The 22,293-nt window shown below is 44.6% G+C and overlaps 1 protein-coding gene across 3 annotated transcripts in view; it reads right to left on the bottom strand.

Annotated features, from left to right (window-relative positions):
* The window catches only part of SMAD9 (SMAD family member 9), a 37,346-nt gene that overhangs the window by 11,131 nt on the left and 3,922 nt on the right, over positions 1 to 22,293 (bottom strand). For 2 of the 3 annotated variants that reach the window (XM_082060882.1, XM_082060881.1), the window contains exons 2-4: positions 10,826 to 11,450; positions 4,101 to 4,358; positions 1,101 to 1,238 (exon numbers count right to left, since the gene is read on the bottom strand). In XM_082060882.1, the coding sequence (XP_081917008.1) occupies positions 1,101 to 1,238; positions 4,101 to 4,358; positions 10,826 to 11,237 (808 nt within the window). In that variant the 5' untranslated portion in view covers positions 11,238 to 11,450. Of the gene's footprint in view, positions 1 to 1,100; positions 1,239 to 4,100; positions 4,359 to 10,825; positions 11,576 to 22,293 lie in introns of those variants that run through there. The other variant, XM_082060880.1, reaches the window with a different exon arrangement.

Genomic DNA, 22,293 nt, shown 5'->3' with positions numbered 1-22,293 from the left:
ACATGAGACCTCCTGCCCCCAGAGCACCTCTGTGCATAACCTCTCATGAACTTCTAACTAATATTGACTGGGGCAGTGATCAGGGATGGCAATCTATGGTAAAGAGACTGAAGTATCTTGACAATTTATCCAAAAGCACTGCTGTCTGATAACTATCTGTCCACTCTGTGTAGCCACCTGTAACTAGCAATATTACCCTCATCTTCCTTCTGCTCCAGTTCTGTGTTACATGCATGTTCCTCACTGTTTCAGAAGGCCGGCATTATTTTATTTTAATGTGCATGTGTGTGCACAGTGTCCAGTCCTCATTCCACAAAAAACATCTGTTTAGGACTAGAATATGTTGGGCTAAAAGAACAAAAGTGATTTTTCCTCTGCAGTAGCAGGAAGGCAAAGGAAAACGCAGCAGAGGGTTCATTTCCCCTTGGGCAAATAGTGGAGGCATTCCCCTTGAATAGTGAAGGCATCACCTGCCAGTACTAATCTGGAGGTTGTGGAGACTGTGCTGGAGAGCTCATGAAGTTGCTTTGAGGGAAGCGAGGAGGATCCCAGACCCTTCTACTTTGACACGCATGCTCTCTCCCACTAAAGCACTCTTACATCAGGACAAAGAGTTTGGCCTTCTGTAAAAATCTCTTTGTACTTCACTAGAACATTTCCTTTTCTAGCCAGCCAGTAATGTAATATTAATACAAAGATACGCAGTAAGAAAGGTCCCAGCCACAAGGCTTTAAAGTACTTGAAACCCAGAACTGAAGGTGATAAAGAAATCAGTTCCGATATCGATAGTGCTCCTGTGTGTTATATTGCCTCACCATCCTTGATTTGATATCTTTGTCTTTATAATGCAGATAACAGTGTTTGCTTTCATTAATAGCTTTCTAACTGTAATAGTCCATGGATGCGAATAAGATCTAAACCCTGTAACTTCACACATAATTCACTGAGTTATTAAATCAACCTATTCTGCTAGCTCATGGATGGGTCTAGTATGCGGCCTTACTGCAAAACCTATTATTATACACCATTGAACCTTCTTGTTCAAATAATTTTTTTGCTTAACAGTTTTTATTGGAAGAATAGTACAAATGGTTATTTACTTTCAGATTCTCCATCGGCAGATTTACCTCCGTTGGGCAAAGACAGCACTAGTTGACTTTCAGCTATTGCATCCATTGACCGCCCGTTGTGGGTTCCTGGAGGTTCTCTTGCGTGGTAGGGTGGGGGTGGAGTTTCCACTATTATAAAGAAGTAAAGAACAAAAAGAAAGAAAAGATACCTAAATCAATACGTTCGTAAATCCTCCCTGGCTTTTCCTGATGGATACTTAACACTACTTCGGCATAGTTTAGCTGGACAGGGGCTAGAAACAGAGCACAAATCTCAACCTGACCTCCCTTCAGTCTCCAGATTAAGCTCATTACATGTTCAGGAAGGACAGGAAGGAAGGGCTGTCATGTTGGACATGCTGCACTTGAAAGAGAGAGGGACAGTCAGAACCACCTCAGACCTAGCCTGGTGTCCAGTCAAGCTCTCTGTTAATACCAGTTTTTACCCTAAGAAAGTAACGAAGTTTGACCCTTCCATTCCAGACTTCCCTTGCAAATTTAAAGCTTGAAGAGGATGATCTAAGAGCAGAAGCTAACTTTAACCGATCTTCCAGGAGAGACCTGTCTTTCTTCACAGGCCACAAAAAAAACAACTATGGAAAGCCTTTATACTCTAAAGTCAGAGTTGGCAAAACTCCCTCCAGATTTGCTCTTTTCACCTCTGCCCTACAAGGGAAGGCTGGGCTTCCTCTGGTTTGTTCAGTTTCCCATCAAAGAGCAATGGATGTGATGAAAAAAGTATGGAGAAAATGTATCAACTCACAACCTGCCCCACTTCTGATTTGTTTCATTCATGACACAGTAAGCTAGAAAACAGAAGGTGACTCTATAGTGGGGATTCTCAAGAAAGACAGGAGGCTTCAGAAAGACAGAAAAAAAAGGACCTCATTTTCATATTAGAAAATGCTGCCATTCACTGCATAAGCACGAAAAACGGGTAGTTCTGTTCAACTGAACAGAAACTCAGTAGACTTATGTGTAAATTACAGCCATATACAAGCTTGCAGGACTACGAGTCTCTTTAAGAAGACAGGGTTTAACTTGGCTCCAGCCTGAAATTTCCTCTTGTGTTCAGGTCTGTTAGCTGGCCCTCAAAACAGAGTAACTTCACCCAGAGTGGATAAATGTGGACTGTCTCATAAGACAACCATTGAATCTTCCAAGTAAGTACTGCACAGGAATGTTATTCTATTTAAGCATTGTTCAGGATTTAGGAATTTCATATAATAGATTATATTTCTAACATGTAGATGACATAACCCTCCCACAGAAAATGCAAAAAGCTAGAACAGTAAAACAAGATATCAAGAAAGAGTGGAAGACAATATAAGTCGCAGAAAGGAATAAAATGTGGTTGTACAGGTATTTTTGATGTCTATCATAAGCTCTCCTTATACCCACTAAGGAAAAACAGGCACCTGTAGACACGGTGCACCACAGCTACTTTAGACACATACCTTAAGATGCCATGAATCTTTTTCTAGGAGTGCCTGCTTTTCTCCACTGATTACACAGAGAGTACAGACAATTGCATGAGATGTAAAAATTTGCATTGTTGACATCTATATTTGGTCACACCAATCCCACTCAAGGTTCTTGATGTAACTCCAGTTTGCTTTAGATAGTCTTCCATCCCTGATTGTTACACAGGCAAATTATGCTTATCAGCATGCTGTGTGCTGTGATATACTGAAGCTCAGGTTGAGCCACTTCCATTTTTAAGTAGCTTTGCAAGGTCTCAGCTTCAGTTAAATGCACGAGACAGAGTCATTACACAGTTGGAATGGGCCTGATTTACCTGTCAGGACCAGCTCCGCTGAATCCAGCTCAGTTACACAGAGGTGAAACAAAACGATGGGAGAAGACAAACAAGTCCTGCTACTTGCTGAAATGTTTCGATGTTGCTAAATATGATTTAATCTGAAGTACAGATCTAGAAAATAAATAAATGAAGGCCCATCCAATGAATGGAGAGGGAAGGAAAAATATCACACTGTGTTGAAAGTGTGCAGCTTAAAAGGAATTTCAAATACTACAAATACCTTGTAAAAATGAACACCTTTGTTGCACTTAAAATCAAAACAGGCATGTCATTAAGGACTTGAATTTAAATACTTGGTAGTTGAGAAATTAAAACATTAAGCTACAAGATTGTGACCTGAATTCATCTTTGTGAAAAAGATAAGATCATTGAAACTATTTCAGAGTTACAATAAAGTGCAGAAGAGAATGTGAACCGTGGTCTGATATTAAAGCCAGCTCTTAGCTGTGTTGCTTGACACCTTCTTGGTATATTTAACAGCAAAAGCATAGTTATATTCTCAGGTAATCAGAGCAGTACTAAGTAAGGAGTTCACAAGGCAAACCATCTGAGTGACATAACTCTGCCAATCTCTGAACTGTGGAGCTGATGAAACACGTTCCAAAGCCATAGGAATTTGCCTGGTGGCTTCACCAAGTGTTGGGCCAGATGGTTAAACATCTTCATTTCCTGAAGTTTATACAGTCAGTGGAATCACCATACATTAAAAAATATTTCTGCGTACCAATCTTCCCATTTTATCCTGTCTCTTGATGCAGTTTCTAAAGGTCCCTATCCTGACCACCTCAGTTAGGGGTGCCTAACTTAGGTCTTACAAGTGCTCTTTTCTGTGGACTGTATCAGAAGCTTGGATGGGCCGCTTCAGGCAGAAAGCAGCCTGGCACACCTTCTCCACTCCTCAACTTTGCCCTTACAGTAAGCATGAAATCTCATCCAGGCACTTTTAGGAGTGGGATGACTACAACTCTTAGTCACTTGAGCATCCGTCAAAAGGACTGGGAGTCAATAATAAAAGACAGTCGCAAGAAATCACATTCCAAATCCATCCCGTCCAACAGATCAATCTGTAGCTACAGGCTGGGGCAGAGCACGCAGACGTGGCACCTGACCCCAGGCCCTGGCAAGAACCTTGACTGCTTCAGCCAGGATGTCTGAAAGCTCATTCTTACCCGTGAGCTGATAGGGACTTCCTGGTCCAGAAGAGCTCCCAGGGGAGTTGGGGTAGCTGATGCTGTTAGGCGACTGGGAGAACATGTGGCTGGGTGATGACGGAAAAGGGGTGCATGGAGGATGCTGGAAAGATTCGGGATATGTGGCATTGTGCGGCATCAGCGGCTCGCTGTGAAGAGAAGTGTTTCGGAACTTGGCGAGGAGGCTGAGGTGAGGGTTGAACTCGCTGTGTCTTGGAACAAGTACAGGAGGTAGGACTGAAAATAAAAACAAGAACAGAATCTGGTTAAAACTGAACTCTTGAAAGTTTATCTCCTTGTACGTTAAAAAGAAGCATATTCCATGCTGCCCAAATATTGCTGTCTATATACAAGTCATTGAAGGGAACCAACCTGTCCAAAAACAAGAATCAAAATCTGATTCTTGGACCTTTTTTTTCCATATTTGCAGCCAGTTGCAGCAACTCCACGTGCAAAATATGGACTAATTTCTGTCTTGAGCAAGGCATCATAAAATTCACACATACAGCATGTGCACACAGCCCTCATACAGAAATGCAAGTGGCACATTTCTCCCTCTCAAAATTACGTATTCCTTCCTGAAAGACTGAACATGTCAGGAGTTTGCTAAATATTATCACTAGGATTCGCCAAAACCACAACTAAGTTTAATAACAATTAATAGTGCTTTGCAGTACACTGCCTATTTTACTACTAGTGTTTTACAGATTGGCAAAAGGAAGCACAGACCTGAAGCCAAACACCATATTTAAAAGGTTTTCAGGTACTTCAAAATACTGCCAGCCAGATCTTTAAAAGGAAATGTAAAGGCAATTCAAATATTGCAGCGATATTAATTAAGCTCTTGCAAAACAGTTAGAAAAGATTTGGCATGAGGAGGCAAATGACAATGGTTGGTAGTTAAGACATGAAAAACACAGGTCAGAACACTGAGATCCAAATTAATCCCTGTAAAAATTGGTCTAATAGATGTTGCTTCTCTTCACTTACATCTCATACTGTAAGTGCTGTTAAGAGCATTGCTGCATTGAGAAACCTAAAGTTCACCTCAATTATTTTGGATCCTGACATACCAGGAGTGAGAGCAGAATTGGAGTCAAACTACTCTGGAAAACCCAACTAGTCTGTTACTTATGAAGATACAGCCTCTAGGCTGGAACACAAAGAGGCTTGCTAAATAGTTCTGAATATGAGAGTTCAACTTGAGGCTTTAACTGGGCTCCCCAAAGTCTTTGTGGGGAGAACCGCACCTACAATGGGCCATTCATGTACACCAAGATTTCTCTGTTAGTTACCAGCTCACATAGTGTCTAATTATCTCAGTTAAGGTCTTAAACACAGGTAGGGAGAATGAATCCCCAGTTGCTATTGTGTAGATCTAAAAGCCACCAGAGAAGATAACGAGGCAATCTGAGTTACTGTGAAAAGGATGAATTGTCCCAACACTGGGAACAATTCAGCAGGCTTGTATTTATTGACCTAGTGTCCGGGTTCCTCTGGCCTAAAACCCAGCAGCCCGTAATCTTTCAGTCTGTCCTTACTAGCTTACGGAAACAAACAGCAATGTGCGCTCTCGCTTATAAATGCTGACAGTAATATATGGTCTGAACGTGTTTTAACATATTGTTTGGGCCCAAAAGCTCTGTCAAGGTAAGGCAAATTCTTTTTAGGTAGGTTAGCTAACACAGCTTAATTACAACTCACTCTCATTTATCCAGCACAATGACAGAATGGATTGACTGCTCTAAACCAAATAATATACAGATAATGCAAGACATGTGCTTGAGAAGAGGCTGTAGGAATACCCTCCTTGGAGTGCACCCTCAGTGCACATCCATTGTGCAGAGCTGTGTCAGTTTGCAGGCAGGAGGAGGAGGATGACCAGTGCCTGGTGCCAATGGCAGGTTTACACCTTCTTGCTGGACGTGGCACTGTGTTGCATCTGGGACAGGGTTAAACCACGCTCCTGCCCGCCCATGGGAATATACCACTTGAGAATTTGCCAGTCACTCATGAACTGAAGAAATGAGCCCTAAAAACATACAAAAGATTGGACTGATGATGGGGGTTCATTGCAGAAGTTATCTTCTTACCTGCCTGGAAACACAGGCACTGGGATACCTGTTAAGAGATTATATGTAGATCCTTCTCTGGTCCAACACATTTCTAATTAGCTTCTGGCCAGTATGAGGATGGTGCTCTGGAGGCTTTCTTTCCTTCTGCCTCTGATAGGCCCTTACCTGTGGGATGAAGATTTTGTTGCCACCCTCTTTAGTCCTTCAGTAGGGAAAGGTATTTCAGCTTCTTTAGCTTTTTGGATTTCCTAGACTCTCCAGGTAGGACTGGTAGAGCCAATACAGGTATTCACATCTGAGATGCACTACCCAGTCACCTATGGATCTCTTCATAGCCAGCAGAGAGAAACAGATTCTTTCACTGCTGTGCATTGGGACAAGACCAGTACCACCGCTGCAGATGTGGTTTTGGTGAGCTGGATCCCCCCCACCCCATGCTCCTGTGAGCAGCTCCAGACTGCGAGCTGCCGCTGCTTGTGGAGTTTTCCTCTTCTGCTCCATCAAACTGGTATGATGCTTTCCAGGTCTGCTGCTGCCCAGCCAGCTCTGACCATCAGCCTTAAAAAATGGGGAACTGGTGATCCCTTTGCACTCAGCAGAAGCGCTGAGCAAGGGACAGCTGTGCTACAGCAACGCTGTGGGTACCACCGCTGAGGAAGCAGCTTTCTTCCACCCTGTGAGAACTCAATGCAACTCCTTCTCTAAATGAAAGCTGAGAATCTGGGTGTGTGAACAGCACTTGCCAGGGAAAGTCTTTGACTTGCCCTGAATGAGTCAGCATGAGGAGTTTTCAAGCCTTGAACTCCTTCCCAGTTCTGACCAGGGTACTCTTAATTTCAGCTCTGCTGTACAATTTTTGCCACCTCACTCAATCTTTCCACTGACTGCTCTGTGGCTGCCCAGAGGGCTAAAGCCTCTGTGGTGGTGAGGAATTCAGAGATTTTCTTGTTTGTGGCTGAAAGCTCCCCAGAGGGCCTTGTTCTCCTTGTCCTTTTGGTAACAGTTGTCAGCCTCCAGGCCTCAGCCACTCTGAAGGAAGTGTGACCAGAGGCAAGAAACAGAGTGACTGAGTGCATTGGGACCTGTCTGTCCTCATAACTTATCTGTGTTGTCTCCACTCAGTGGGGTCCTTTTTTTCTACCTGCTGTTCTCCACCAAGAATCACGGGTGGATCCTTCCTTCTATGCATGCTGAAGTACTGATGTTTGCTCAACTGAAGACACATATAGTCATATTCTGAGACCTCCCACTGCCTTCCCTGCACTAGGCTTTCTCCTGTTCCCTTTAGAGGTAACAGTTCTTGCTGGAAACCAGGCTGTGCCCAGAGCCTGTGACTTCAGGTGCCAGCAAGCAAACTATCATGTGCCTCACAGTTTAATTCCAGGTACAAAATCCACACCGCAATTTTTCACACATCAGCCCATCTCTGCAGAGTTTACTACCTTTGGAGACCTACCCTTCAGCGAGATCCATCTGTTCTCTATGCCCATGACCACTCATAAACACCAAACACACGGCCAACAGTAAGATCAGGTGGTCTTCCTACTGGGAGGCTACCACATCTTAGTCCCACTCAGGCTTGACGAAAGCAATCAGTCTAAGTCAGAAGTTAATATAGGCTCCTGCTGCCTACAGCAATGGTGCACACTAGAACCTGCAATATCTACATATGAATGATATAATGTAAAAATAATATGGTACATGTTTAGGCAGCTTCTATATTTTTCTGAAACTGCAGCTTCTCCCAACAACAAACCATTCAGATTTCTGACCAGCAATTCGAGGCAAAACAATAAAGCAGGAAGCAGAGTCTAACCACCACACTGATCTCTTTAAAGCTAGGTGGCATAGCCCTTCTCTGCAGTGGGATGTTGCACAAATAGAGGAAATATTTGCTGTTTTTTTCCAAATGGCACATGCTGCTCAGCAGACCTGAGAAGAAATCTGCTGTGGACACTGGTAGCAGCCACAAAAGCTACGCATAATCTGCATGGTATTGGTCAGCATAGACTAGGACATGGCTGGGCAACCTGAGGACACAGCAGATGTAATGAAACCCCTGAATTTCAGTCCAGAGCTTAAAGCTGCTCTCTCATAACAGAGGTCTACAGATATGCCAGGCCATTAGAGAAAGGGTGAGGCCCTCCCATCTTTGACACTACTCATTCATCCTGAAAAAAAAATTAATGGATCTGGTCACAGAGTGTTTGACTCAAGAAGACGGACTACAGTGATCAATAGTGAGCCCCTAAGGATGGACACTTCTATGAAAATAAAACTGGCTTGTGGATTATAAAGAAATGTGCTGCTGACTACTTTTGTGAGTGGATTCTTTAGTTCCAGCAGATGAGATACAGAGAATCTCATGTAAGCCTAAAATCACCAAGAGCCAAGATGCAGATTTCCTGTAGTTAAAAGCGGACTGTTGTCTAAACAGACTGGCTCATAGATCAACACTCCCAGCCCTTTCTGTGATCATTCTGCTACCACTTCCTCCTGAAGCCCATGTCTTCTCTGGCCTCACCACCACCTCCTTGCAGCACTGCTTTCTAATTGCCTCTGGGCCAGAGCCGCATTGCTGCCACTTGCTGTGGTGTAAGTTCCCTCTCCTGCCGCTGCCCCAGTACACCCAAGGACATTGTATTCCTTGTTGTATCTCATCTCTAGCAGGGTCATGACTCACTTGTTAGCTTCAGCTCCTAAGAAGAGCAGTAGGGGTGAATACGACAGCCCAAGAACAATTCCCAGGTCCTGTGGAGAAGTGGCACAGCAGAGCCTGCATCCCCGCAGCTGCGCTCTCTTTCACCTCCAAAACAAGGTGGGCACGTCCAAAGTGCCTGAAGCCCATTCCATGGGCCAACCCCTGCACCCTGAGAACAGCTGGTCCATGTGAGTCCCCATGGGTCGAAGCTGTGCCTGGGAGCTCTCTACCAACTCAGCAACACACAGACCTGCATCTTGGCCCCGTCTCATTTACTTGTAGAGACGCAGCCACTCTGCTGCACAGACAAGTGACAGAGATGTGTTCACAGCTGAAACCTCCCGAGTCTCAAGGTCAGAACAAGCAGCTTTGGCAGCTATTTAGCAGTTGCTGGATTATCCCAGTACTAGCGTTTGTTGGCAGGCACTGAACAGATGAGATGAACAGGGTTAAAGACAGTACTAAGGAGACTCCATTAACTACACTGGAGTTACACCAGACAAAATGAGAAGACACTAAAGACTGCAGCCTTCAAAGAGAAAGATACACAAAACAGGATATTTTATGAGCATCTTTTCTTAGATTCTTGAAGAGTTTATTTTAGCAAGGCAGGAGATCAGCTCTTTCCACTGAAAACTGTTGACAACAAGCACCACTCACTGCAGCTGTAAAATTTTAGTTGTGGCAATGTTTACAGCAGTTCAGATACAACTTCAAAATGACAGCTCCACTGCAGAGGAAGGATTCCCAGAAAAGGGAGCAGCCCCTGTTGTTTAACAAATGTTAACAGATGTCTTTCCCTTATTTCATCTGTGTGAAAAGAAACATCCCACAGTTCACTTATCTGATCCTAATGTCACCTCAGAGTAAAGTTCATGCCAGACAAAGAGTAATCACAGAATAATAAGTATATACTTACCAACCATATCCATTAGTAAATTAAATTACTGTGATTTTTGGCAGCAAGGGAGAGCTAGGTTAGACATTAGATATAATTTTAAACTGTAAGGATAGCAAAGCATTAGATTCATTTGCCTGGGGAGGTTGTGGAGCCTCTATCACATGGGATTTTTAACGCTCACTAGAAAAACATCTGTCAGGAATGTACCTGGTAATTTGTTTTGTTTTGGGAGTACGGATAGAAGAGAACAGGATGACTGCTCAAGTTCTCTGCCAGCCCTGCTTTCTAAGATCCCTAAAGAAGTCAGCACTGAACACTAGGATTTTTTAACAGCTGTTTCACTGACACAAAGCCCAGTAAGCGATCCTTCAGTGAGTTCATAAGTTTTCAGTACTGATGGAGTCCAGTTTAAAGAGGATCTCAATGGAAAAATTCAAAATTTTATGGGAACTTGGGGGATTTATTTCACATAAATGATCTACTCAGGTAAGTACATCCCACTGAAAGCAGGCCAGCAGGCATTTTAGGAAAAATCAACTGACCTGGTTTCATATCCGCAGCAGAATAAGCCACCTTACTGCAACTCTAATCTCTAAAGAGAGAGCCAGGGACACATTTTTCCTGTGGATTAATACATTGATTGTTGCTTTTCAGACAATGAGCCATAAATCTAGCCATGGTGGCAAGCCTAGGCTGGTGCCTAGACTTCATGCAGATGGACACTGGTTTGCAGGGGGAGCGTTCCCAGGGCAGCCAGCACCCACCTCTGGGAAGAAGCAGCTTTCAGCACCCTGGACAAGATCCGGGCACCCCGGGGTCTGGTGGCACAAGGGGCTCCTTATGGACCCCATGGGGCGAGGGGGTCCGCAGGCCCAGCTGCCGAAAATGAAAGACCCAAGGTCATTCCATCAGCCGGAGCCTGCCTTTTCAGATTCTACAGCACAACTCGGTAGGATGCACCAAGACTTGACCTGCCAGTGCAAGAGCTAAGAGAGAGATGCAAATTGTTTGCAGATGATATAATTACCTGGCGTTTCCACCCGCCGGTAGTGATAGGGGTTAATGCACACTTCTTTCTGTTTTGAGCCGAACGGGAACTCACAACATTCCAGTGGTTTCAACTCATGGTGAGATTGTAAATCAGGCCAGCGCCACACTCTGCAGTAGATGACGTGGGGAAGCCCCTTGCGGTGAGACACCTGCAGCCGCCCATCCAAGGAACGTGGGATCGTGACACATTTACTGGGCTGACCCGGACAGCTCAGAGCCCTTTCCAGTTCTTCCATGGCACCTTTTTTCTTCTTTAGCTTCTTCACCAAGGAATCAACAGCTTTTTCTGCCCACTTTTCCTCTTCATCTCCTTGTTTCCAGCCCAGCAGCCTTTTCACTGCAGGGCTGGTGAAGGAGAACAAGGAACTGATAGGGGTGCTGGAGTGCATAAGAAGCAGAGTTTACACACGAGCGTCAACAGAAGCACAAATCGCTCTCCTGCCTTGCAAGGCTTGCACAGAGTTTCCACAATATTAAGATGGACACGCTTGAAGGAAAGGTTCTTCCACACGTACTTTCTTGCAGTCTTAGGCACTGGTTACAAGCAGTCCAACAGGGTGGGTCTCAGAACTTTCCAAACATCAAGAAACTGCTGATGAAGCCTGGAATAACAACACAATACATCGTTAGGCTTCACACGCTCCTTTAATTGTTCCTTCAATAAAATCTTTTGAAAGAGAAATTATTCAAAATGTGTATTTAATTTTCAATGGTTTTCTGTTTGTTTTTTGCTGTTTATTTTGGGTCCAAGCCTCTCCTCCACACCACTTTCCACACTCGTTTTAGAGTTGGACCTCAGAAAGCATTAAGTGTCCAGTCATTTCAATATGTGTTTAGAGTTTAACACACTAGGCAATTTGTTGCAGGATTGGGATTACATTTGCTACAATAGAAAATCTAGCCTCTTTTTTTTTTATGCTGGTAGCTGTAGGTTCAGTTCAAGCATCTTCAATGAAATTAAATCTGTAATATCAAATTCTATGGAAGTAATGAGTAGCATATTTTTCTGATTTCAACTCCCTCTCTGCCCCTCCAATCTCACTTGAGTTGTAAAATATTAACTGCAAAATTAATTTAAAATTCAGCTACTCACAGATTTCATTTCGTGTTTTTGAAAGATTTATCACTATTCTCTAAGCTTATTTACATTGTCTCATACGCAAGAGAAAACTTTGTTTGCCAAGCCAGCCTGTTTCACTCTCTCCAACAATTTTAAGTTTTTTGGATAAAAATCACAGACTTTTGGACACAGTTTGCGCTGGACGGATCCTGAGTTATTTCTTCTATGAGTTGCTACATGTGACGAAGTCCAACAGAAAGAGTTCAGTTCTTGAGGGATTTTCTTTATTTTTTTTTTCTTTCAATGTAGCTGGAGCCAGTCTAATTTTAGCTGAAAAATGACATATTTCCACTGACTGGAACTCTGAGGAAAATCATCCTTGTATGTCAAGCTACTTAGTGCTTTAAATATACTTCAGGGACCCCCTGACTGGGGGGTCCGGACTACCGAGTCCAAAGGTCTGAGCTACACAGAGGGCGCTTAAAGCAGGAGGTGGGGGTGGCCTCTCAATGGATGCTCCCAGAGAAGCAGCTCCATGACTGCCCTACTCCACCCTTGCGGGAGGACGTGGGTCCCCCTTGCCCCTCACCAGCAAAGGCCTGGACATAGTCCTCAGCACTACATATACGCAGACACTGAGGAGACAGAGAGATATTGCCCAGTGCTGGGAACAGCAGGGCTTCACAAACTGTATCCTTAAATTCACAGCTCTCGCAAGAGTTCAAAGGGCATTTGGGGACACCAAGTGCAGGCACAGGGACAATTTATTGAGACAGGAGGCCAATCCCAAAGACTGGTTCTGTGCTGCGGGGTAAGCACACTCGGCCCAGGGCACCAGAGCCTCTGAGATAACGTGCAATGTTTGCTGAGGACCAGTGACCATCTAGAGCTCTTCTCCTCCCAGCCCTTCAGTTTTGTTCTCATGCCCATTTTTCCACACTGCTGTGTTACCCTTCAAGACACCCAGCACCCTGAGAAATGCAGATGCACGTATACAGAAGGGGCTTTCTCCCTTCTTCCATAAGAGCAGCAATGATTAGGGCAGGGGCTCAAATTCCCAAAAGATTTCCATAGAGCTAGGGAGATGGAAGCACTTGGCCCCACTGAAGAGAAAGCTTAAAAGCAACTCTTCGGCATGTCACAAGCTGCAACAGCAACTGCTGTTCCCTCAGGAGATTCATATTCCAAGGACACACGGACAGAAGGCTGCAGTAAAATATGAACAGAGGGACTACAAAAATGGAAGGAAGAGTAGACACACCTTGCTTCAGGCACCCACCACAGCACTGAGCTCTGGCTTATGGAATTTCTACATTATCCATCTATGTATATGTCCAGTTGCCCTCAAATGTCAAGAGAGGCTCTTGACAGAACGTGGCAGAAATCACCTCACTTGTGCCATTCAGCACACAGCAATCAGTTCCACAGAACTGCCCAAACTTGTCCCACCACACAAAGAGAAACTTCAAATTTCAGGTTTTTTCCCTGCTCTGTATCAGTAAAAATCCAATGACCTGGAGTATTTAACTGGATAGTTACTAATGCCTCTTAGTCAAAACTGAAGTCTATTCCAAACACTTAGAGGGTACATGTGAGAATGAAGTAAGTTCAGAATGATTTATCACAGGAAAAAACCTTCAAGCTGCTTGTAAAACATAATGTGGATAACATTTAGGCAGGCGGTCTCCAGCCTTTGCAGGGCAGGCCCAGCCTACAGAGCCCAGCACCAGCCCCATCCAGGCATCCCATGCGGTGGAGGTGTCTGTCCTTTGCTGCCTCAGCGAGAACCTGCGGAGGATCCACCACCGCACTGTGTCATTGCTTGGTGGCACCAACCCCATCCTCACACGAGAAAATGAAACATCGCCTCATTCTCTGTGGATCAGCCCTGAAAGCAGCAGCAGGAAGCGAGGAGAGCCTGGGACGAAAGCCCACAGGACCTGCGGCGGTGTAGAAGTCTCTGCTCCAGGCTGAGAGGGAAAATGGCTCACATTTCTTATCTGAGGGGGTGTCCTGGGCGTTAGCATGTGTAAATAACTGCCCCTGATAAGTTAATGCAACATTACAATCATCAGATATGAAAACATACATGTTCACGTAAAAGTATTGTCCCGAGATTTTCTTTTCCATTTTGACCAAGGTTTTAAATAAACACATTAATCTCGTTCAGTCAAATTAAATAACTCAACAGTGACATCAGTATGAGTCTGAGCACTATTGTTGCTAGTGGGAGAGTCGCCAAGACTATGTGTATAAAAGCAAGAGCCGTGCTTTGCAGACCATGTGATGTAGTCTCAGATAAGTACATTGCACAATTTCCTACCGCGGTCCCCCTTAGTTTCTTCTAAAATCATTTTTTCCCCAAACTCAACTGTCATACAAAATATAAATTCTATTAACTAAACTAAACAGCTTTCAAATAATATTATTATCAGAACATCTTAGTTTAATGTTATTAAATTACATGATACTGCATATTATGCAGCAGCCTAAGCCATGTGTTGCTAGGTTTACATACACCATTATGAAATACCGAGGCAGACACTGTGCCAGGGCTGCAATGATAGAGATGTCAATTCACAATTTAATTTTAACAGTCTTTCAGGACAGCAGTTGCTTAAGCTGTATGCCTTTTGTAACAGGCAACTTGCCTACCCAGCTGGAAACTTCCAGCATTGAAACATTTCAAAACCATGTTTGCTGTATTTTCTGTGCTGATGTTCCGTCATGTTTCTCAATGCTCATCACTTGAAAGTGGCGCGAGATGGAGGGAAGTGTTACAGTTTTCATCCATAATCCCACCACACATATCAAGTCCTGGGCCATGCCAGGATGGAAATTCTGGTCTGGTCACCCGTGTTGCCCTCAGCGACAGTACAAAGTGCTATCATGAGTATGAGTCAGGCATCATTGAGGGTACATCCCTAACATGTTCCTGCCTCTGGGACTACAAGGAAGGCCTTGTCTACTTGTCAGGTAAGTGACTGGTCAACATCAAACAGTCAGTCTTCCATGGTGTAAATCTTAATTCCATCACAGAGTTTAGCCTAAGGGACAGCCTAAGGCACTATTTAGGGAAGAAGCAGAAGACATATGGCATTTGAGCATGGACGCCCCCTTTCCCTTCTGTGATTTGCAGAAGGTGAGACTGGAAATGCTTCAGCCCAGTTCATTTGCTCCATTCTCCCTGCCATAGCTATGGCTACACTAGTGCTGGGGAACATTTCTGGGCACAGGAACTTGAATATCTATAGCATAAATCATTACCACAGTATCTGCAATGGCTTTGGTCTGTGCCAGTAGCATTCTCCCAAATAACTCTTGTGCATGACTCAGGAGTCAGCAGGGACCAGGGGTCACTTGTAATAAGAAGTCTGCATAGGCCCACTCTGTTTTGGAGGGTGAGACAGGCATTGCATGGAAGCAAGCCTCTCCATCTCAGTTGGCCTCAAGGACAAGAACAGTACCAGGCATATTTAATTTATCAGTATGGAAACAGTCTTTCAGTAGAATTTACTTGGCCACATAAACACATCCAAATTGTTGACACTCATATCTGACCTAGTCATCCTTAAGTCCCTAAATATGTACTTCATAAAAAGCATGTGTACATGGCATGAACCACTCCACCCAGAAGTAAACACATAGAAAAAGATCAGCCAAACCAGGCACTGCATACAGCTAATGCCAGCTGAGATGAGTCTCACCTCAAGTCTGAATGATTGCCAGGCTAAGACCTAGCAACATGGACATGGAGTGAAGGGACTGGGATACTTTTTCCTACTCCTAAGCCAATTTATCAGCCCCCAGTGTAGAATTAGCTTGTAGGTCCTCAAGTGAGGAGGAGAAACTTGTTCCCCCAGGAACTTTACTACAGTAACTTCCACTGTGCTACTACAAGTACAAAGAAAACAGATGGAACACCATGAGCATGGCCTTGCTGATTCCTGACCTGAGCTGAAGTCATTAAGAGGGGTTCCAGAGCTCATGAAAATTAAAAATGTCCTCCCCTGTGTTTCAGGTGGCAGCTTGCTGACACCTCCACCATTGAAAGATTTTGGGAAATTCAGATTTTGCTTAATGTAAAAAGGATGCACTGTGCTGGGGAAGACTCACATCACACCTCAGCAGAATGTCTGTGCAGGCCAGCGTGCTGGTGAAGTTCCCCTCTAATTCAATTCCCATGGGCATAGCAGGGCAATTATACCAGTCCTCCTTACATTTCACTGTAAGCTTTACACAGAAATCAAAAAGGAAAGCTGTGCAGATGCTCATGAAAACAGGTTTAAAACACAACCGTGTAAAAGCACAGTGTCAAGTCTCCCTCAAAAGCATATCTGTGCACATATGTGTAAGCACAGGTGTGTGCAGATGTGCGTGTGCATCTGGTCTCAGAACAAAGCTCCAAGGCGCTGCACCCCCTCGGAGCGCCTGTGTCGGCTGCCCGAGCCGTGAGAGGCATGGCTATCAGTCTTGAAAATGGCTGACATCATCAGTCTCGGTGTCACTGCAACAGCTAAGTAAGGCCACCCAGGGAGATTTCTCAGAGGGTCGTCTAGACATAAGCTGTGCAGTTCTTGGAGATGCATGCGGCTGGAAAATGGAGCAGTGAGACAATTATAGCTAGAAGTCTGCTGCTTGGTGACTAAATCACAACAGGATTGGAAGGGAGGAAATTATTTCAGTCAAATAACGTAAAGAGGAATGCTATGAACATGCACTTGGTTAGTTATTTTTACCTGCCACTGATTCAATTACTTCCACCTACTATGAAAGAGAGAAGCATGCAAGTTTCTCAGTATAATCAAATCTTGATTTGGTTTCCAACATGCCCATCTGGCAGCAGCCAGCATGCACCTGGGCTGGCATAGAACTTCCCAGGTCACATCATCACTCCTGTTCGCTACGGGGATCTTCCACACCTTAGCAGGGGAAATAAATAAACAGAAGTGCATTTACAAATACTTGAGTGTCAAATGAATGAGGAATCTCACCAACCCTGCCCTGAACCTGGTCCCATGCCCTAAGCCTGAAGAACCAACCCAACACCAGGGTTTTGCAGGCACAGCCCATCAGTGCTGGGCAGGAGAGGTTTCCACACGTGCATTCACTCCTTCAGAGCAGTGTGGAAATGCACGTCCAAGCTGCACAGATACCATCGCTTCCACTCCTGTCACCAGCTCATGGCTTGGGAATGGTGGCCACAAGTTACTCTTGACACATGTAAATCACTTGAAAAGGCCCATGTTCCACTCGTGGCACCTGCGACACCATTTGGGATCTCCCAAGTCTTCTTGTTGTGATCAGGACCCACCACACAAGGGTGCTGTCACAAACCTATCTGAAAAGACTGTTCTTTGCACCCAACAAAATACAGTGAATGAATTATTCATTACAATGTTACTGAGTTCTTCCACAACCACAGAACCTGACACCTAGGGTTTTAATTAAATGGGATGTAAAGAAGGTTGTTTTTTTGTTTTTTTTTTTTTAAATTAAGAAACTAAATTTCTTCCTGGTTTGACCCTGGACTGCTGCAATTGAAAACAGCTGCAATGACAGGATATAAAGTACTTGAGACTCAAATTTGTCCATGTTTCACACAGCCCTGGCAACATCTAATTGTTTATTCCTATAAGCCTAAATGAATAAAGCAAACTTCTGAAATTCATTTTCTCACTTTTTTTCAAGTTTGTTCTGAAAGCCCTTCTACATTGACCGTGTGTGAAGCCATCAATATGAAAGAGCAAATCTCCTAGCGCTTCATGCCTCTCCAGCCACTCATCCACCCTGTGGAGTCTTCACGAATTCACTGCCTCCCAGATAAAGTAAGGACAAAACTTGATGCCAGTGCCTAAACACCTGTAACTTCCAAACAATTTATCTAAGCTTGTGGAATGAAATATTATCTCATCTACTCAGCATTGTCCAGCTTCTCTTCACAGGAATGACACATTCTGATTTGCTATAAAGAAGGACAGATTTGAGTATATAAACTGCATACCTCAAGACAACGACACAAATCTCCACAGGTCAAATGCTTGTGGATGTGCTTAAGAAGCATAAATTCAGTCACAAAAGAAAATTAAGTACCCAGCTCACTCTTAGTATGGCCATGATGCCTTATTGGGAAGGGATGTACCAATTCCTGCAGTGGGACAGCTCTGGGTGAGCACATTGTCAGATGCTTCAACAAAGCTTCGTTAGTGTGGCTTCAGATGGGGAGAACAGAGCGGCACAGACATGGCACTAGTACGCCAATGTGCAAAAGGCTGTTGCAAGCAGGATAGGGGCAATCTGTCTTTTGTGTCCACTTGCAGACTCAACAGGGAGAACATATGAATACGATAGCTATGCACTGGGATAGTTACTGCTGCTGGAGGTCTGCAAGTGCAGATCACATAGCTTTCTTTAAGAATAACTTCACTGGCCTTGAGGAGGAAGGAGGGACTGGAAAAGCCCTTGAAATGAGCCCTTCTGATCCTATGTCCCCTACTGTGACCAAGCCAAAGATCCCCTCTCTTCAGGTGCAGCACTAGGCTAACATGGCTACACTGGCTTTGGTCGCTGGGCTACCTGCATCCTTCTCACTGGTTTTTGCCTTTGAAAATCTCCCACGATATCTGAAGGCACCCCACAAAATTACCACAACCAAAGCCTGTGCAAAAATATGAAACTGGACCAATTTATCACTGTCATCTCTCTTTGACTGCACTTCCTTCCTCGGTATTAATTTTTAAAGGAAACCAGCGGCTGTGATGTTTACATGGAGTGAACCGCACTGTGTTCCCTGGCTGGGCCACACTGAATTCTCTGAGATGCAATCCCACAGGAACACATCCTCCACTCTGCCCCACACCCCACTCCCCACAGGGAGGAAGAAGCCCCGTTCTCCCCATCCCTGCCTGATCCCTTCCTGCGGCCGCCCAGGCTCGCACCGGTGGCTCCAAGGAAGAGCTCCTCTCTCAGCTGCCTTCCTCCCGCAGAGCCGGGGCCTAAGGAGAACACATGGCACGGGAGAAGCTCTGAGGATGCATTTGTGGGAGAGGGCAGGATATGATGGGGAGGTGCATCAACCTGCCCTGGGGAGCCAAAATGTCTCCTCATGGCTTTGGTTATCCCCATTTTATAGACAGTCAGTCCTGCATTCCTCACATACCCACCATTCCCAGAGAAACTGTAGCAAAGCCCATCGGTGTTTCTAAAAATGGAATGGTTGGAAATACACAAAAAATAGAGTTCCTGCTTTTAAAATAAACGCTGACTCGTCTCTAATACAAAGCAAGCAGCCAAGTGCCTCCAGAACAAACACTTCACAAAGGAAGGACTAGCAGAGAATTTCAGCTTCATTGCTGGTGTAAAGTTTATATCCACATTAATCGGATACTGTAATCCTCATTATCAATCACTGGCATTCTTGGAGCCATTCCCAAGCACCCGTTTTAGGGAAAGGATTTGCTTAGAGTTAGACATAAGAACACTGTGAATAAGGACACATTTAAAGAAGAACTACTTCACCGAGGATGTGGTACTTAAGTCTGATGCTAACCTATCCTGAAAGCTTAGTGTCTTAAGTTCTTTGAAAGGAATGCACTTTTGGAGCTCTGGTTGTACATTTACAGTGCACAAAGGTGAAATGGACAAAGCAAATGTTCTCCTGGTCTTGTATGGTAGCACATCCCATCTACCTAACAGGAGATCTGAGGGCCAGCTGGGTAACATTGAGTACAGTGCTGAATATCTTCGTTTCCTGGGGGAATACACAGAACTGACAGGAGGTTGGCTCATGCTTGCTGATCTGCAAGGTCTGATCCCGGTGATGGAAACTCTTGCACCTGGTTCTCCCCATGCCAGGGCTGCATCTCGTGCTTCTGAGATCTGCTGCCTAGTTGTGCCAGGTGTCTAATGCCACAAAGTCAGAGATAGCCTGTGACACAGGGAGTTAGCTGGGGAGTCTTGGTGCCTCTAAGCACCCCACATTGACAGAGCACCGCCCATAAACAGTCCTTGCTGTAGGCTGGCAGAGAGGCTCCTGCCTAACACCCAAGGTCCCAGAGAGGGACATCTGGGAGGTCTGCCTGAAGGGTGACTTATTCAGTTACAGCGTTACCACAGTAGACGTCTTTTGCAGATTTAGCATCACACAGCTTGGCAAGTGAAATACAGATCAATAGATCATACAGATCATCAGTAAAACACTCAGAAGGAGGAACATGCAGAAGTGCTTTCTCTCTGACTGACAGCAGGCCTGGAGAGGGAGCAGCAGCACCACGGGCCACCTCTCCTTCCTCTCAGGTGAGAAAGCCTGGCCAACTGCCTACGCAGAGAAACATTTCACACACAAAAGGCTCTCCTTATACATCATGTTAGCAGTTTTCCATGGAATCACATTAGCATTTCATTGTGTTCAAACCATACCACATTCAAATCTGTTTTTCCCAAAAGGCTTTCATTGTGCATCACTGTGGGAAATTGCTAATGCAATAAGATTGACGTATAGGTTCTCCTGCATGAACATCCGCAGTAATCTCTGCTAATTGAGCCCTCAGCTTGTGAAACCCTGCAGGGGGAAGGAAGGGAGGAACATCCACAGGGCCTATGTCTTAAAGAACTGCAAAAAATAAGAGTGTGGAGGACAGGTAAGCACCAACATTAGTATGTTTTATCCACGTAAAGATCTGACTCAGTGGCAGGGATTGCCTTGGACAAGAGGCCAATGGTCCCAAGTAGCAGCACTGAAGCATTTTTCATGAAAAATAACTGTATGTACTTGGGTTCTCTATGGAAGTTAAATCACAACAACAGGACTAAGAACAAAAGGAGCAAGGACTTGTCTATCTAGTTCCCTCCTAAGAGGGAAAGGAGGAGAGAATTGCCTATTCCCAGTGGCTTCGGCTGAAGATGTGGTTGCTCAGCTTCTCTGTAAACCAGAACACTTGCTTACGAGATTAAACAGGCTTCATATGCCTACATTTGAGCCTGGTAGTATAAAACAAGGGCTGGATTCTCTTCAGCATGTAAGATGACATGTCAGGCTAACAACCAGCTTTAGAAAACACTCAGCAAAACGCAGAAATAGGTCCCTGAGTCTTTAAAAGAAACACATCTCTCTTCTACAAACCCGAGAGTCCCAAGCAGATTATCACCAAGAAGCCTTGGTCCCAGCATCAGTCCTGTAGGACATGCAGCAGGGCAGCATGGGAGCCACGAGCTGCTGCCTCGCACAGGAATGAATTTGGGTTTCTCTACTCTAGATGTCCCTATGGAGGCTTCACACTCCGTGTGAAGTAATTCAGGATCTGTTGATGAAAGAGAGATAAATTAGCTACCTCATATGTGCTGCAGGATAAGAAACTGCATGTTGGCAGCTGGGCTGGAGTAATTTGACAGAGACAAGTAGTTTTTGGATAGGCCAGGCCAGCAAGTAACCATAAGAGAGTCTTGAAAAGCCATGTGAGCTGCTTGTGCCTTCAGTCAGTTCCATGCCTGCTGGGCAGTGTGGGTGGGATTGCAGCCTGCCACAGGCCTCTGGTAAATGGCTTTCCCTCAGACGGTTCAGGGTACCTGCCATACAGGTACCCTGATGAGGATGGCTTTTTAAAGCACTATGGACTCTCCTGATGAGGAGCATTGCAAAGGAATGCATAAAAAAAACTTCTTTTAAAAGTTTTTTTTTTTTGTTAAAGAAAGACATGGCAAGAAATCACACACAACAGAAAATTACGTATTGTTGAAATGTATTGACCCCAGCAGCAGGGTTGTTTGTGTTATAAAGGGTTCTTCATTACACAGAGCTTTGCGATTACCAGAAACCACCTTCTGGAGAGGGTACCACCACCACCACCCTGCCTGCTGCTCTTCACTGCATGGCTGTGTGACCCAGTACACCACCAGGCCAAGCAAACACAGAATAACTGTTATCAAGAAATGGCCAACCTGGCTCATATTGTAGCCAGGTAATGAGGGTGAAAGGAAGCCTCAAGCAAAACAAACTGTAATGACCCAAGGGTCTGTTAATTTTCTTTCCTCCTCATTTCTCTGTCAGTGGAAGGCGAGTTTGAGGCCAGTATTTCTGAGGAACTCTGGAAGTGGGGAACATTTTCAAAGCCTAAACAAAGACCAGGCATACAGAGAGATGCCAGAACAGGAGTCCGCACGGAGACATTTCAGAAAGAAAAGCAAAAGATGCAGAATTTTGGCAGGGGTCATGCTGACTGGGAGTAGAACGTAGGTGGGAGAAAAGAGCTTGTTGGGAAACAGAAGGTTGCAGTATCAAGCTGGAAGGTTGCCACAGTGTAGACTAATGCTTTGGCAGCTGCAAACAAAAGGAAAGAGCAATGTAAGAAGTCACATGAAGAAAAAGTGTCAAGAGACATCTGGGAGTA

The sequence above is a fragment of the Streptopelia decaocto genome (assembly GCF_964273445.1).
Source record: "Streptopelia decaocto genome assembly, chromosome: 1".
Classification (NCBI taxonomy): domain Eukaryota; kingdom Metazoa; phylum Chordata; class Aves; order Columbiformes; family Columbidae; genus Streptopelia; species Streptopelia decaocto.
This window is presented reverse-complemented; position numbering and strand designations above follow the sequence as displayed.